The sequence below is a fragment of the Chiloscyllium plagiosum genome, chromosome 31 (genome assembly GCF_004010195.1).
Source record: "Chiloscyllium plagiosum isolate BGI_BamShark_2017 chromosome 31, ASM401019v2, whole genome shotgun sequence".
Classification (NCBI taxonomy): Eukaryota; Metazoa; Chordata; class Chondrichthyes; order Orectolobiformes; family Hemiscylliidae; genus Chiloscyllium; species Chiloscyllium plagiosum.
Window position 1 is genome coordinate 4,228,732 of NC_057740.1, and position 18,443 is coordinate 4,247,174.

At 43.0% G+C, this 18,443-nt stretch overlaps 1 protein-coding gene across 5 annotated transcripts in view; it reads left to right on the plus strand.

The window, feature by feature from the left end:
* LOC122565162 (E3 ubiquitin-protein ligase arkadia-A-like) overlaps nucleotides 1–18,443 on the plus strand; it is an 86,802-nt gene that overhangs the window by 30,271 nt on the left and 38,088 nt on the right. For 3 of the 5 annotated variants that reach the window (XM_043720859.1, XM_043720861.1, XM_043720860.1), the window contains exons 7-10: nucleotides 1,047–1,432; nucleotides 2,393–2,600; nucleotides 7,784–8,360; nucleotides 12,941–13,061. In XM_043720859.1, coding sequence (XP_043576794.1) covers nucleotides 1,047–1,432; nucleotides 2,393–2,600; nucleotides 7,784–8,360; nucleotides 12,941–13,061 — 1,292 coding nt within the window. The remainder of the gene's footprint in view (nucleotides 1–1,046; nucleotides 1,433–2,392; nucleotides 2,601–7,783; nucleotides 8,361–12,940; nucleotides 13,062–18,443) is intronic. The other 2 variants (XM_043720862.1, XM_043720863.1) reach the window with 2 other exon arrangements.

Sequence of the window (18,443 nt, forward strand, 5' to 3'; positions counted from 1 at the left end):
CATCGGCCAGGGTTGTCAGGCTTGTGGATCTTGGGAAGGAGGTAGTCCGGGAACCCCGCACTGCCCGGTTCTATGAGATTGGAAGCTGTGGGTGGGAGATCTCCTGAGGTGATGAGGTTCTGTATGGCTTGGGAGATGATGGTTTGGTGATGGGGGGTGGGGTCATGGTCGAGGGAGCGGTAGGAAGAGGTGTCCTCGAGTTGGCTTTTGGCTTCAGCGGTGTAGAGATCAGTGCGCCCCCTTTATCCGCTGGCTTGATGGTGAGGTTGGGATTGGAGCAGAGGGATTGGAGGGCTGTGTGTTGTGAGGGTGAGAGGTTGGAGTGGGGGAGTGTGGCTAGTCCTTTGGGTTGCGGCATGTCCTCGTTCCGTTGTCAAAGGACTAGCCACGCTACCATACATCAAGAACATCTCTGAAATGACAGCCAGACTACTGCGACCACTAGGACTTATAACAGCACACAAACCAACAGCCACACTCAGACAACAACTCACCAGAACGAAGGACCCGATACCCAGCATGAGCAAAACTAATGTAGTGTACAAAATCCCATGCAAGGACTGCACAAAACACTATATAGGACAAACAGGAAGACAACTAACGACCCCCATACATGAACATCAACTAGCCACGAAACAACACAACCAGCTATCCTTAGTAGCCACACACACCAAGCACTGAGGATGTCACCTAGACAGGGGACGAAACGTTTGCAACAAAAATTTCCAGCTCGGCTGGAAGGGCTGAATGGCCTACTGGATTATGCCTCTGCAGCTATCAGTGTTTGCCATTACAGATCACAGGACTGAATTGCAGTCTAAATTTTAGGGACTGTGGTAGTAGCTAACACAGTAGTGAATGATTCACATCCCTGATAGTGGATCATGTTATGGCTCATTCAGGAAGTGAAGCCGTTGATTTCTCTGAAGTAAAAATGTGAAATCTTGTGACCCTCTCTGCATTTTTTTTTTTGCTTTCCCCTCGACATTGTGATTGACTCCTCCTTTCCATACATGCTATATTAATTAATAATTTTTCTTATATAGGAGAGAGGGCAGTGACCTCTGTCAGTGCAATGTCACCATCTTGCCAACTTCAGAGAGCCTCGAAATATAGTGCCTGCTGCTCCCAGCGCTGTCGATGCAGTTCTGCCAGACTGGGCTCTCACCGGCCCTGCCCTGCCCACTCGTACTTCCAGCAGTATCACACTGAGCAGGTGCAGGGCCAGCCATACCAAGCCCAGCCTTCTCAGCCTCACCATCTTCATTCCCACAACCAATTCCTCAATCAGAGCCATCAATCATGGACCCACCAACCTCACCCCCACTTCCCACCACCAGAATTCCAGCACGTCCAACCAACCAGATCACAGTCTGTGATCAGCGGTACCAACATACGAGGAGGGGAGATTCCAGCCACGCAGGGGAATCAGGTAAGCACTTATCTAGTCAAGCCTGGAAAGAATGGAAAGGTGCTATGTAAAAACCTGAGAAGTTGTGATTTAATTCCTAGGAATGTTCTTCCCTCGTCCTTGTGACAATTCAATCTTCCAACTGCAACTCAGTCTTTAATAACATTTCCATTTGGGGGAATGTTATTTAATGCATAGGGTTGCCTGGAAACTAGAACTCTATCACCAACAATGGACATAGCAAAATTGTACTTTAATGACACTATCATGTCCTGTCCTTTAGAATCATAGAGATGTGCAGCATGGAAACAGACCCTCCGGTCCAACACATCCATGCCAACCAGATATCCTAACCTAATCTAGTCCCATTTGCCAACACTTGGCCCATATCCCTCTAAGCCCTTCTTATTCATATACCCATCCAGATGCCTTTTAAATGCTGTAATTGTACCAGCCTCCTCCACTTCCTCTGGCAGCTCATTCCATATCACCCTCTGTGTGAAAAAGTTGTCCCTTTTTATATCTTTCCCCTCTTACCCTAAACCTATGCCCTCTAGTTCTGGATTTCCCCACCTCAGGGAAAATATCTTGTCTAGTTACCCAATCCATGCACCACATGATTTTATGAACCTTTATGAGAAAGCCTTGTTAATAAAATTCACCTGTAATTTGTGACATTCCTGAAGCCATGACTTCAGTTGCAGTGAAAGGATTGACCTAAGTTGGCATCACCCTCCTCTTCAAATTCTGCTCGAGTCAGTTGATTTATTGGAGGACAGATATCTCCTCTTGAGGATTGTTTGCGCGCACACGTTACTCTAGTCAAAAGGTGATCGATGAGGGTGTCTAATATAACAATGGTGCCACAGCCACCTTGGTAAAGGATATTTGTTGTGCCATTCGTGTGAATATTGAAATTGAGTATCTGGTACTGTTACCTTGTGCTGCCTCCACTGATTGTTTTCCTTACTATAACTTTAGGCTTCTTCATGTGATCTCACTAACCTAGACGAAGATATTGATGGTGTTGAAGGTGCCCAGAAGAGCAGTGCCCAGACACCATCTTGGCATGCCCATAATTCTGAAGAGATGGAAGTGAATGGAAGCCATTCTGGTACAGCCCAGCCCAGGGTCTTGCAGACACCGACTGTTTTGTCACCGACCATTTGGCACACTCCCCCAAACGAGGGTAATAGCAGCCAGGCCGCCTCAGGGCAGTACAGCACAGTTCATTCACCTAACTTTGTTGCTTCAGCGTTTTGGCGGCAGTCCACCATCCAACTGAGTGAGATTCGGAGAAACCAGACAGCAGTTGAAATCCAGGGTCACCAAGGAAATAGTGCACCTCACCAGTCCCCCAGTCACCCATCTCTTTCATTAGGGTGTATGTATAACATGCCTCTTTCTGTTTCTCACAGGTACATTCAGTTGGGACTAGTAAAGTTGTAGGGTTTAGCTTCTGGACTTAAGGAGTGTAAAAGCTCAAACAGGCCATTCTGTCCATTCCATCTTCTTTTGACAGCCAATTAATTCCACTCGAGTTATTAATAGTTTAAGTTATTATTTGGCATTACTTAAATATCCCACAGAGTTCTCATTCTCCATTAACTCCCCATATCCTTTAATATATGCTCGTTCTCCTCTTGCCCTTGACTCCCAAACTTCTACTTTTTCATCATATACTTGAATATTCCTGTCTTTTCTTTTCTCCCCAAACAGTAATTTTATTTCTTGTTAAATGTATTCATGGACTCAGCATTAACAATCAGAAAATTTGAAATTCTAACTCTTTTCTAACCACACGTCTTTTAATGTCTTGCAGTTCTTTCGCAGGCTTTTCCCCTGCCTTGAGCTATCACTAATCAGTGGAAATATTTAATCAGTCACGACTTGGATTTTTAAAAAAATTTGCAAGAGTTTTATCAAGTCATGTCTTGACCTGTTATTGCCAATGATAAAGCCCTAATTTTCCCAGTCTTTTGCCATACTACAGACCCTTCTATCAAGTGCTGTTAGACTGCGCTGTATCCATTTTTTTCATCTTTTTCAGGGAGGGCCCAGAATTGTGCATAATCTTCACTGGTTCCAGACTGGGATCCTGTACAAGTTGAAAGCTCCTTGTGGTTTTGTACATTTGGTATAAATCTGGAGTTTCATGTATGGTCTTATCACCTCATACTACACCCTTTAAATGCCCTGATAATTCAGAGGCATCTGTGGTTGAAATATCTTTTGAAAATCTCCCCATATCAATTTGTACTCCATTTATCAACCTCTCAGATAAAGGAACTGAAAGTGATATCACCCACCACAACAAACCAAGACAAGATAAATAGAAAGCGCTTCATCGGAGGCTCACTGATGTTACCTAGCATGGTGACAAAACTTCCGAGAACAAATCTACCAGCTCAGTGAGCAACTTAAAACCTAAGCTACAAATTTTCTCCAAAATCGCAATCATCATCTTTATCTACGTCCCTCGTGATTTTAAAAGGTCTATAAGATCATCCCTCTGTCTCCTATGCTCCGGGGGGTAAAAACATCCTAGCCTATCCTGCTTCTCCTTATAATTCAAACTCTCCAGTCTCGGATACATCCTTGTAAAATCTTCTTTGCACCCTTTTCAGTTTAACAGCATCCTTCTTATAGCAGGGTGACCAGAATTGTACACCATTCTTCAAATTTGCCTTACCAATATCTTGTACAACCGCAACATGATGCCCCAACTCCTGTACTTAGTGCTCTCACTGATGAGAGCAAGCACACCAAATACCTTTTCCACCACCCTGTCTACCTGATGCCACTTTCAAAGAACGATGTCCCTACGCCCCAAAGTCTCTCTGTTGGACAACACTTCCCGGGGCACTACCATTATAAGTCCTGCCCTGGTTTGTCTTAACAAAATGAAACCCTTTGCAGTTGTATATACGTAACCTCATTTGGTGTTTCTCTAATCGCAGTGCCCTCTGCATCTATGAAAACTGAGATTCAGTCTTTACTTAGAATCTCTGCTATTCTTTCCATCTCTACTACAAGCTTGATTGCCCAGTGACTATCATGTTCTGTTTAATATACCTGTAGAAGGCATTTTTAATCTTGATTTTTGAGGGAGAATGCACTTGAATTGGAGGCAATTTAGCAGAAGTTCTCTAGACTGATTCTTAGGTAGTCTGATGATAACAGGCTGTGTAAATTGGACCTACAATTTCTGTAGTTCGGGAGAGGTGAACTCATAGAAATGTACACAATTCTGAATGGATGTGATTAGGTAGCTACAAAGAGGAGAAATCTAGAACATAAAGAATCAAGAGATAAGGGGCTCGTTATTTTTGCTCAAATGAGGCAAAATATCTTAACTCCATGGCTGTGGGTCTGTAGAATTCTCTACCATGGATGATTGGGATTGCTCCATCGATGGTGATGCTGAGAGACATGTGGGCAGAAAGTAACATTGAAGCTGGGCTGTGATTGTATTAAATGGCAGAGCAAATGTGTGGACTACTTCTGTCCCTGTTTCTGATATTCTTTTGAAAGGATTATGGAAAACCGAGCTTTAGTTGAGTTAAAATTTATAATGTCCAGAATGGAATACTACTTTTGCATCATTTAATCCCTTATTGTTGTAACTTATGAATTTGTTTGTCCACAAACATTAGCTTCAATATCGCATTCAAGCGTTTGATGTGTTGTTCTGAATTCTTATTAATGTGACTAACAAACTGAAAGGATTCTGCATTAACTGTTTTCTATTTAAATTCTGAGCATTTCAGTGATGCAATGCTCCTCCTTGTCCTTTCCTAACACTGAGTCATAGAGATGTACAGCACAGAAACAGACCCTTCAATCCAACTCTTCCATGCCAACCAGATATTTATATTAATCTAGTCCCATTTCTCGAACCTTTCCTGTTCATGTACCCACCCAGATGCCTTTTAAATGTTGTATTTGTACCAGCCTCCACCACTTCCTCTGACCGCTCATTCCCCATGCAGATGCTGTCCTCTTTGTGAAAAGGTTGAGCCTTACGTTCCTTTTAAATCTTTCCTCTTTCGCCTTAAACCTTTGTCTTCCAGATTTGGACTCGCTGAAGTACTCTGGGGAAAAGACCATGGCTGTAACCCTGTCCATGCCAATCACGATGTTATAAACCTGTACAAGATCACCCCTCAGCCTTTTGCGCACCAGGGAAAATAGCTCCAGCTTAGTCAGCCCCTCTCTATAGCTCAAACTGTCCAACCCTAGTAATGTGTAAATTTTGTCCAAGCTCTATCAAGTTTCACAACATCTTTCCTATAGCGGGGAGGTCAGAATTGAAAGAGTATCCCAAAAGTGACTTCATTAATGTCCTGTACAGCTGCAACATCACCTCTCTATTTCTGTATTCAATGCAGTGACCCTGAAAGTTATTCTCGGGCATGTTTCAGTGTCAGTTCTCACCTAGTTGGTGCCACGTTTCAGTTAGTGCTGATGAACCACGATCTATTTTAATCACTGATTTTGGTTCAGGGTTCTTACTTGGTTCACTGTTTCCTTTATTGTTTCTGCTCTGAGTGTGTTATGATATGGTGCCTGGTCAGTTGATGCTGCTAGAGGGGATGAAGCACAAATTTAAGCAAATTGATGCCCCATTTTGTTCCACAAGCTAATTAATTAACTCTCAAGTCAATTAAAGTTCCCTTAATGGCTTTTTCTTTCCGGAGGGCCTGTGAGGTTTAGAGTAACGTTCCTGAGTAGACTCTGCCTCTTTTTCCAATGACTTTAAATTTCCAGTGGTAATATAAGGACATTTTTTCCGTCAAAGTGGTCAGGAACTGAAAAGCACGGCTGGAGTGTGACAGAGACACAAGTTTCGCTTGAGGCATTTCCTCAAATTACCCTTTCATTTTCCTTGCTCAAATAAGCTTACGTTTAGAGAGCACTTTTCACCATTAGGTGTTTTAAACCATGTAACAACTCAAGAAGTTTTTTTTTAAAATATAGTCATTTTGGCAGCAGTCAGTTTACACACAGCAAGCTCCAATGAGGAGCAATGTGATAGCAGTTTAGTAATGTTCTAGTGAAGTTGATTTGAGGAATAAGTATTGGCAAGAACACTAGAGATAATTCACCTGCTCCTCTTCAAAATATTGCCATATTTTATGTCCAGCAGTTCTCATCAGTGCACACTTTTTAGCCTAGTATCCTTCTGCTAAATCTGTAACTTCTCTTCCCCATGGCTCATTTATCCTCCTTGAGGTGTCCAGGACAGACTTTTGTACTCCAGATGGTGCCTGACTGGTCTCTTTGCAATTGAAAGACAACTTGATCCTTGAAATAAAAGCCAATGTTGTATTAGTGTTTGCATCTAAACCAGCCACTAATTACAATGACGGTGACAGTGCAGGTTCAGTTCTTGTACTGGTTGAGGTCACCATGAAGGCCCTGCACTCTCTTTCTACACCCCCACACCACCCACCCCGCCCAAAACGTGAGGTATGGTGATCCACAGGTTAAACTCCCCACCAGTCATGTCTCTATAATGAGAGAACATTACTGTACATTTTACCCCTGACTAATGCACCTAACCTACACATCCCTGAACACTCTGGGCGATTTAGCATGGCCAATTCACCTAAGCTGCACATGTTTGGATTGTGGGAGGAAATCCACGGAGACAAACTCCACACAGACAGTTCCCCGAGGCTGGAATTGAACCTGGGTTCATGTCACTGTGAAGCATCAGTGCTAACCAGTGAGCCACCATACCACAAGGACTAGAGCAAATAGATTTGGGGAAGTAAAAACAGGACGTACTGGAGCAATGTAGCAGGCCTGGCAACATCCACGCAGAAAGAAACAAAGTTATGAATTCACTATAGCTTTTCTCCAAAGCGTCTCACGCACTTTTAAAAAAAATTCAGATTTCCCCTTGCCCCTCAGTATTTTGCTTTTATTATAGTCAGGTTGTGGAAGATAGTTCCGCTTTTAGGCGCTCCCAGAATTTGTGGCCATCAATATAAAATAGTCACCAAAATCCTGATTATTCATGCAGTCTAGAAAGACTGTAATGAAAACGTTGTTCAGTTTCTTTTTGCTAGTGCAGATTTCTGATCGATCTAGCTGGAACTAGTTTGACAGGGTAATGTTTACATATTTTAGATATGTTTCATTTCAGAATTAGTGACAGTATTTCCAACAAGCAGATCATTTGTTCTTTGGGTTGGTGCTGACAGAGTGGGCTGAATGGCATCCTTCCGCGCTCTAACAATTCTTTAGAATTTTCTGAAATGTATTGCTTGTTCTGTGTAATGTAATGAAGCAGATTTAGAACTTTGATGTTTGATGAATCAATGTAATTTACTCTACTGAATCTACCTTTTTGCTTCCTTTTAGATTCTGCGTTCTCAAGAGCTTTAGCTCGTCCCACACCCACTACTCAGGCAGTAAGTCTGTCCTGTCAGCCTCCCACATCAACCAGTTATCCCATTGCACGGCCAGTGCCATCTTATCATACCCGCATGCAACCTGGACTCTCAACAACATACAGACCGACTGCTTCCCAACAGCTTCCACCTATGCCAACTTCTCAGCAGCCAGTGCCACCTCTACACATGGTACCATTTCAGCAGCCACCCCTAGCAGCTCCTCCTCTGCTAATGAACAGTCCATTAGTGCCAGCTAGTACCCCACAGCAACAGCAGCAGCAACAATGCTCTGTGTATCAGCAGCAACAACAGTGCTCGGTTTATCAGCAGCAGCAACAGCAGTGCTCTGTGTATCAGCAGCAACAACAGTGTTCAGTCTATCAGCAACAGCAGCAATGCTCTGTGTACCAGTACCAACAACAGCAACAGTGCTCTGTATATCAGCAACAGCAGCAGTGCTCAGTCTATCAGCAGCAACAACAGTGTTCGGTGTACCAGCAAAGGGGCCCCGAAATCCAAAGAAACCACTGGATGGAGACAGTCCGGTAAGTTTTAACTTGCTTAATATTGTGTGAACATATTTCTCCTCTCGTGATGCTGCAGAGTAGCACCAGTCCTCGAGTCACAGGGACTGACTAGGGAATGAGAAATCATTCTGTTCTGTGAACTGAAGAAAAGATGCTGAACTAAATGCTCGAGAAACTCAGCAGTTCTGACAGCATCTGTGGAGAAAGAAACAGAATTACTGTTTCAAGTCTAGAGTCGAAGAGTGCGGTGCTGGAAAACCGCAGCAAGTGAATCGACATTTCGGAAGGGCTTATGCTCAAAACATCAATTTTCCTGCTTCTCGGATGCTGCCTGGCTGGCTGGCTGTGCTTTTCCAGCACCACACTCTCAATTCTGATCTCCAACATCTGCAGTCCTCACTTTCTTCCTGTTTTAAGTCCAAGACTACTACTGAACTGGTACTAAACTTGCTAACTTTCTCCCACACTTTGTCTTTATTTTAGATCTGCAGCAAATGCAGTTTTTACTTTTATTATTGCCTAATAATAAAGATTCTCTCAGACCATTAATTATTCTGAGACACCAGTGAATCAATTGCCTGCATGATTCCTCCTTGCGGTAAATTTCAAAATAACCTGATTCATAGGTTTATTTGCTTTATTTATTGGAAATGACTGGAACTAAGACTTTCCAAAATTACTGGAACTAAGAACAAATTAATATAATAACCATCACTAGGGAAGACGTGCTAGGGAGACTAATGGGGTTGAAGACTTTCTCTGGACTTAATGAGATGCATCCTAAGATATTGAAGGCAGTAGTTACAGAGATGGTGAATGCACTAGCAGTAATCTTCCAGGAATCCTTAGATTCTGGATAAGTCTTAGAGCATTCGAAAGATGCCAATGTAGCACCTTTAGTTTAGAAAGGAAGGAGACAAAGTGCAGGTAACTGTAGTCCAGTTAGCTGAACATCGATTATTGAGAAAAACTCTAACATTATCATTTGGGACGGTGGCTCAGTGGTTAGCACTGCTGCTTCACAGGGCTTGGGACCCGGGTTCAATTCCCGCCTTGGGCAACTGTCTGTGTGGAGTTTGCGCATTCTCCCCCTTGTCTGCGTGGGTTTCCTCCGGGTGCTCCGGTTTCCTCCCACAATCCAAAGATGTGCAGGTCAGGTGAATTGGCCATGCTAAATTGCCCGTAGCGTTAGGTGCCCTAGTCTGGGGTAAATGTAGGGGAATGGTTCTGGGTGGGTTGCTATTTGGAGGGTCAGTGTGGGCTTGTTGGGCCAAAGGGCCTGTTTCCACAGTGTATGGAATCTAATTTAATCTAATCATAACAGGTGTAGTTGTACAGCATCAAGAAATACATAAATCAAACAAAGTCAGCAAGATGTCATGAAGGGGAAATTATGCCTGATAAATCACCTAGAATTCTTTATGGAGGTAATAGATGAAATAGATAAAGGAGAAGCAATGGATGTATTATTTCGAGTTTTCAGAAAGTGTTCGAAAAGGTACCACTAAGAGGCTCAAGAAGATACAAGCCCCTGATGTTGGAGATGATGATATTAGCATGGACAGAGGATTGGCTGAATAATAGAAAACAGAGATGGGATGAGGGAGGCATTTTCAGGATAGCAATCTGTAAGTAGTTGTATGCTGCAGGTATTCGTGTTGGGGCCACAATAATTTACAATATATGGTAATGATTTGGATGAGGAAAGTGAATCTGCTATCACTAAGTTTGCGGTGGGTGGTGAGGATGGCACAAACCATCATAAAGAGATATAGAGTGATATCATAAAGTGAAATGAGTGAGCAAAAATGTGGTGCAGAGAATATAATGTCGGGAAGTGTGAACTTATGCTCTTTGGACGGAAGAATGGAGGATCTGAATATTATTTGAATGGAGAAAAACTGTGGGAATTTGGGATTCCTCATCCATAAATAGCATCCAAGTTCAATGAATAATAGAGAAGGCAAATAGAATTTTAACTTATTTAAAAGGAAATGGAGTATAAAAGTATGGAGGTTTTGACAAAACTAAACAAAGCACTAGGAGAAAGTGAGGACTGCAGATGCTGGAGATCAGAGCTTAAAAATGTGTTGCTGGAAAAGCGCAGCAGGTCAGGCAGCATCCAAGGAACAGGAGAATCGACGTTTCGGGCATAAGCCCTTCTTCCTGAAGAAGGGCTTATGCCCGAAACGTCGATTCTCCTGTTCCTTTGCTGCCTGACCTGCTGCGTTTTTCCAGCAACACATTTTTAAACAAAGAACCAGTCAGACTACAGCTGGGCTATTGTAAAGTATTGATCTCCTTAACTAAAGAAAGATAGTATAATCATAAAATCTCTACAGTGTAGAAAGAGCCATTTGAAGGATTTTTGAGTATGCACCAACCCTCTAAAGAGCATCCCACTCAGGCCCAGCCCCACCCCATCTGTGTAACTCCACATTTACCATGGCTCGCCCACCTAGCCTGCACGTCTCTGGGCACTATGGACAACTTAGCATTGCCAGTCCACCAAACCTGCACATCTTTGGACTGTGGGAGGAAACCAGAGTACCAGATGGAAACCCGTGCAGACACTGGGAACTCAACATAGACCGTCCCAAGGCTGGAATTGAACCTGGGACTCTGGTGATGTGAGGCAGCAATGCTAACCACTGAGCCATTGTACCACCCTAAAAATATACTTGCATTAGAGGCAATCCAAAGAAGGTGCACCAGACTGATACCACGTATGAAGGGACAGTTTTATGAATAGATTTTTAACAATTCATTTATAGGATGAGGGCATTGCTGGCTAGGCCAGCATTTATTGCAACCCTAATTAGCGTGGGTCTCGAGACAAGTGTAATTCGGATGGTAATTTAGTAGACCATATGGGTTTTTCCAACAATTGACAGTTGTTTAATGGTCCTCATTAGACTCTTAATCCAAATTCCACCATCTGCCTTGGCAGGATTTAAACCCACACCCTCAGACCATTACCTCGGTCTCTGGGTTAACAGTGCAGTGACATTACTACTAGGCTGTTGTCTCCCCTTGCATGAGGAGAGGTTGAGTAGTTTGGGCCTGTACTCATTGGAACATAGAAGAATGAGAGGCGACCTTATTGAGACAGGAACTTAATAGGGTAAGGTTGTAGAAAGGTTGTTTCCCCTGGTGGGCTATTCTAGGACCTAGGACCAAAGATCTTAGAGTAAGACCATAAGAACTAGGAGCAGGAGTAGGCAATTCAGCCCCTTGAACCTACTTTACTATTTGATGTGATCATGGCTGATCTCATCCCAGCATCAGCACCACCTCCTTGCCTATTCTCAGAACATTTCTACCCATTGCACATTTAAGAATGAGATAGGGAAGAATTTCTTCTGGTGGGGTGATGTATCTATGGAATTCTTTCTTGCAGAGGATAGTAGAAGCTGGTTCATTAAAAATCTGCCAGGAGAGAACTTAAACAGTAAGGGAATCCAGGGGGAAGGCAGGAAAACTGCTTTGAGTATTATCAGGTAAGCCGTGATCTCATTGAATGGCAGAGCGGACTCTGGCTGAATGGCTGCCTTCTCCTCCTACATCTTAGAATAGAATATTGTTTATTGTCACGTGTGCTCCATTGTACAAGTACAGTAGGGCACCATCTTAGGTACAATTACCTCAGTACAAATCTTGGATACAAAAGAGGAATAAAAAGTAGTTGCATTACTTTAGAGTTTCCAAAATAATTTACAAATAAGACATTGTTAAAAGATTGACTTCACAGCCAGCTAAAAAAGTTTCAAATAAACATTACATTGTAGCAGCTCAGCACAGTGCCTCCACACATGGTCTGACCTGTGCCAAACCCCAGTCCAACAGCCAATCCCACTCTGCTTCAAGTCCGCTCTGTGCCTGCACTCAGCTACTCCAAGGTAAGGAGCAGGACTGCCTCCCCCACGCCAGTCTCTGCCAGGGGCTCCCTTTCTCACATGCTGCTCCAAGGCTCAAAGCCTGTACCTGCCGCTGTTCCAGGATTCACCTCCTGGGCTCAGGGGAGAGTGGGATTTAAAAAAAAGAGAAAGGGAACAGGCGGAGCTGAGGAGCTCTGACAGAAGCATCATACTATGCAGCCAAGTTGCCGATGTACTTGTCTCACTTGCTTTACTCACAGAATGGATGTAAAGTGTGACATTTGATCTCTGATCATTGTACTATTCATGACTACATCAATAAAGTTCCACGTGACTGAATAATATCTCTGGACTTGGCTTGCTTTTAGCTGTTTTCTGTTGATGATGTGATTTGCATCTTGCTGGTTCCTAGCTATGATAGCCCCTAATTGCAATGCCAATACCTCACCACACCTGCCCCAATGCTGCATGTTCCAATCCTCCCTCAGATGAGACTATCACCCTTTCTGAATTTTGACCTTGCCCCCTCGAGCCAGGGGATATTCATCTCACTGATGAATGTTTGTTTGAGTGAGGAATTGTCAAAGACTCGATGCTGGCTGGATGGCAGTTGGTAATTTCTGTGGAAACTCATTTGAGCACTGAATTCTCCCAAAAACAGTCCTATGATGAGAACTGGACCTTTTGATGTAATTTTTAAAAATTTTCATGACTTCACAGGGAAGAAAGGGTGACATCCAACTTCCCCCAATACCATTCTGGACATGTCCACCTACACCGATACCAGTTGGTGCCACCCAGACTGCATCTGATTTCCATGGCGACACCCTCCATTCCTGTGGTAAGTTGGAGAGAATGCATCTTTATATTTCTTAATTTAAATTATGCTTTTAAAATAATTTGATCTAATTAAATTATCCATATCTACTACTAATTTTACCAGCTCCTCTTTATTCTGTTTGCTGTTTCTTTTTAAAATTTTATGCAGGTTCAGTTTTCAGAAATTTTGTTTTGGAAAATTTTCGGTATGACTTGGATCTATTCATTGAAAGATGCATATGTTCATCAGGAGTCAGGCTAACTTTCTAACAAGAAAAATCCCAAGCAGGGAATTGTGACAGGATTTCCATTGTCACTGCGGTCAAAGAGAAGCAACTTTGTAGTACAGCAGTACTTAAGTAGAGAACAAGCAAATACTTTCAAGTGACCGAAGGAACAGCCTCGAATAATGGCTCTGAACCCTGTTTGGTGTTGTTTGTTTCTGATCCAGGTTTCTCACTCTCAAACTGAACGTTAAATTCTAACAAGTTAGAATCATGAGCTCTTAGGGGATCTTTTACTCTGAGGTCATTTATTAAACCTGCCTTATTACGCATTACCAGATCCAACATAGCCTGGTTCCCAGCTGCCTCCATGACACATTTTTTAAGGAGAGCTATCTATAAGACCATAAGACATAGGAGCGGAAGTAAGGCCATTCGGCCCATCGAGTCCACTCCGCCATTTAATCATGGCTGACGGGCATTTCAACTCCACTTACCCGTATTCTCCCCGTAGCCCTTAATTCCTGTATGAATTTTTTGTCATAGTTGCTGTTTCCAGTTTGATTAACCAATCAACATGAAGATGAAAGTCACCCATGATTATTGCATGTATTATTTTACATGCTGCAATTATTAGTTGACTTATACCCTTTCCCACAGTGTGATTGGTGTTTGGGAGTCTGTACGCTACCTTTACCAGTGTCTTCTCTCTCTTCCCTCTACCCAAATTAACTTTACATCATCTGAGCCTAGATCATTACTCACAACTGTCTTCATTTCATCTCTTATTAACAGTGGTATTCCACCACCTTTTCCATCCCTACTGTCTTTCTGAAAGGTCAATTATTCATGAATGTTAAGTTCCCTGTTCTGATCTCCTTGTAACTATGTCACCGTAATGACGACTAGATCATACCCATTTATCTCCATATGTAAGGTCAGATGGTCTGTCTTATTCTGAATGCTTTGTCCATTCGGATACAAAGATTTTATAGGCTTGTCTTTTAGCAATTTTTAATCATCCTAATATTTCTCTGCACTGTGGTCCCATTTTCCTCTCACCTAGATTACCCTGTCTACTGTTTTTGCATTTAACTGTAATTTTTAATTACCATTCTTGTTTCTCTTTCCTTTGTCACCCTGCTCAGGTTCCCACTACCTTGGCTCTCTAGTTTGAACCCGTCCTAACCCTAGCAGATACTCATCCTAGGATATAGGTGCAGATGTGACCTATACAGTTTGTACGAGATTTACCAGTCTTAATGTTCCAGGAGTCGGAAGCCCCTTTCTCCAGCCACGTATTAATCTGATGCATTCTGCTGTTTCTATTGTAACTGGCACATGGAATCTACAGGACTTCTATGAAGATGTAACTGGAGTTGAGTGAGAGTTAAAAGTAGAATGAGCTACTACAGCTGTTATTTTCTGTGAACGTTCTAATCCTGACGGGACTGTATAGAGTCGATACAGAAGGGTTTTTTTTTCCCTGGTGGAGGAGACCAGAACAGGGAACACAATTTAAGAAAGACATCTCCCTTCCAAGTCTGACTGAAGGATATGATTTTTTTCTCTTCGAGCATAAACTGTAGGCCACTCAGTCCAGCGAGTCTGCCTTGCAATTCATTGAGATCATGGATGATCTGAGAATCCTGAACTCCACTGTTCCCCATACCATAAGACTGTAAGACCATAAGATATTGGAGCAGAAGTTGGGCCATTCAGCCCATCGAGCCTGCTCCGCCATTCAATCACGGCTGATAAGTTTTTAAACCCCATTCTCCCGCTTTCTCCCTGTAACCCTTGATTCCCTTGACAATCAGAACCTATTTACCTCAGTCATAAACATTACTCGATGATCTGGGCTGCCACAGCCTTCTGTGGCTGTGAATTCCAGAGATTCACCACCTACTGGCTGAAGAAGTTTCTCCTTATCTCTGTTCTAAAAGGTCTTCCCTTTACTGTGCCCTCAAGTCCTAGTCTCTCCTAGCAATGGAACCATCTTCCCAACATTCAGTCTGTGCAGGCCATTCAGTTTTCTATAAGTTTGAATAAGATCCCCTTATCCTTCTAAACTCCATTGAGTATAGATGCAGAGACCTCAAACATTCCTCGTATGTTAAGTATTTCATTCCTGAGACCGTTCTTGTGAACCTCCTCTGAACATGCTCCAGGGTCAGTACATCCTTCCTGAGATATGGGGTGCAAAACTGTGCACAGTACTCTAAATATGGTTGGATCAGATTCTTACAGAACCTCAGAAGTACATCCCTACTTTATATTCAAGTCCACTCAAAATAAACACCATCGTTGCATTTGCCTTCCTAACTTCTGACTCAACCTGCAAGTTTACCTTGAGAGAATCCTGGATTAGAACTCCAAGTCTCTTTGCAAATCAGACTTCTGAATTTTCTCCCCAGTTAGAAAATAGTCCATGCCTCCATTCTTCCTACCAAGGCGTTTGACCTCACACTTTGCCACATTGTACTCCATCTGTCACTTCTGTGCCCACTCTCCTAACCTGTCTAAATCCTTCTGCAGCCTCCCCACTACCTCAATGCGACCTGTCCCTCTACCTATCTTTGTATCATCTGGCCTAGGTTCCTTCACCTAGATTGTTAATATATAGTGAAAAGTTGTGGTCCAACACTGAGTCTTGCGGAATGCTACTTGTCCCCAGCTGCCATCCTGAGAAGGACCCTTTTATCCCCACTCTGCTTTCTGCCAGACAGCCAAGCTTCTATCCACCTTACCTGTAACACAATGGGCTCTTCTCTTACTCAATTGCCTTCTGTGTGGCACCTTGTCAAAGGCTGCCTTGAAATCCAGATTGATAACATCTGTTGGCTCTCCTTAGTCTAACTTGCTCGTTACTTTCTCAAAGAATTCTAGCAGATTAGTCAGGCATGACCTCCCCTTGATGAAACCATGCTGACTTTGTGCTCTTTTACCATACACTTCCAAGTATTCAGAAATCTCATCCTTCACAATGGGTTCCAGGATCTTACCCCTGACCGATGTTAGATGAATCGATTTGTAATTTTTCGTCATTCGCTTTACTCCCTGTTAAATGGGTGTGTTACGTTAGCGATTTTCCCAGTCCTCTGGGATTCTCCCTGACTCTTGCGACTCCCAAAAGATCACCACTAAAGCCTCCACTATCTCTTCAGCCATCTCCCTTAGAACTCTGGGGTGTAGTCTATCTGGTCCAGGTGATTTATGCACCTTCAGGCCATTCAGTTCTTCTAACACTGTCTCCTTGGTGATGGACACCATACTCAGCTCTTCCCCCTCACTCTCTTGAATGTTTGGGATATTACTTGTATCCTCCACTGTGAAGACTGACGAAAAGTAATTATTCAGTTCCTCAGCTGTTTCCTTCTTTCCCCTCTACTATATCTCCAGCATCATTTTCTAGCAGTTCAATGTCCACTTTTGTCTCTTTTTTGCCCTTTATATATCGAAAGAAACTCTTGCAGTCTTCCTTTATATTACTGGCCATCTTACCCCCATATTTAATCTTCTCCCTCCTTACCTTTTTTGGTTGCTATTTGTGAGCTTCCCAATCCTCTGGTTTCCCACTGTCTTTCACCACATTATATGCTTTCTCTTTTGCTTTTATGCTATCCCTGATTTCCCTAGTCAGCCATGGTTGCCTCATTCTCCCTGTACCATGCTAACTTTTCCTCGGGATGAATCTCTGCAGTGTCTCCTGATTTACTCCCAGAAACTCCTGCCATTTCTGTTCCATTGTCTTTTCTGCTGCATCCTCTCCCAGTTTATTCTACTCAGCTCCTCTCTCATACCTCTGTAGTTGCCTTTATTCAGCTATCATACCGTTAACTTTGATTCTATCTTCTCTCTGTCAAATTGCAGAGTAAATTCAATCATATTATGATCACTACCCCCAAAAAGTTCCTTCACCTTAAGCTCCCTTATCAAGTCTGCCTCATTGCATAACATTAAATCCAGTATTGCCTGTTCCCGAGGGGGCTCCACTGCAAACTGCTCCAAAAAGCCATCTCGTTGACACTCCACAAACTCCTTTTCTTGCAATCTATTACCAACCTGATTTTCCCCTTCCACCTGCATATTGAAATCCCACTATAACTTTGCCTTTCCTACGCATCTTTTCTATCTCCTGGTGTATTTTGCACCCAGCTCCTGGCTTCTGTTTGGAGGCCTTTACATAACTCCAACTATGTTTTTTCACCTTTGCAGTTCCTCAACTCTACCCACACAGATTCTACACCATCTAACCCTGCTTTGTTTCTTGCTATTGACGTCATTTCATTCCTTGCTAATAAGGCAACCCACCCCTTTTCCCACCTGCCTATTTTTTTCGGTAGGATGTATATCCTTGAATATTCAGCTCCCAATCCTGATCCCCCTTGCAGCCTCTTCTCCATGATGCCCACCACATCATACGTGCCAATTTTGATCTGCGTCCCAAGCTCATTTACCTTATTCCCTAAACAGTGTGCATTCAGATCAAATATCTTCAGTCCTGTATTAACGGTATCCTTCTTCTCATTGTCATTCGTTTGCCCAGCATGCTTTGTCTGCTAACCCTTTCCAAACACAGTCCTATTTGAGTGTGTGCACTTTGATAACCGCTCCTGTGTTCTGCACTCTTTCTTCCTCCTTTATTTTGAGCTTTCTAATTTCTCCTGTAATGTAACCCTCCACCCCCATGTAGTTTAAAACTCTTCTGCAGCCCTAGTTATGCAATTCGCGAGACTTTGGTCCCAGCGCGGTTCAGATGAAGACCGGCCCATCAGAACAGGCCCTTTCTTCCCCTTCATGTGCCAATGACCCATGAATTCAAACTCATTTCTCCCACACCAATCTTTCAGACAAGCATTTGCCTTCTTAATATATTGACTCTGTGCCAATTAACTTGTGGCTCAGGTAGTAATTATTATCTTTTTTTCATTCTGCTTTTTAATTTAGCTCCTTGTTGTTCATACTCCTTTAGCAGAACTTTTGCCCTAGTTTTAGCTATATTGTTGGTAGCTACGTGGACCATGAACACTAGATCTTTACCCTCCCACTCCACTTTCCACTGCAGCCAAAGATGAGATATCCCAAACTTGAGCACCAGGCAGGCAACGTAGCCTTTGGGACTCTCGATCCTGGCCACAGAAAACAGTGTCTATGCCTCGAACTATACCGCTTGTATC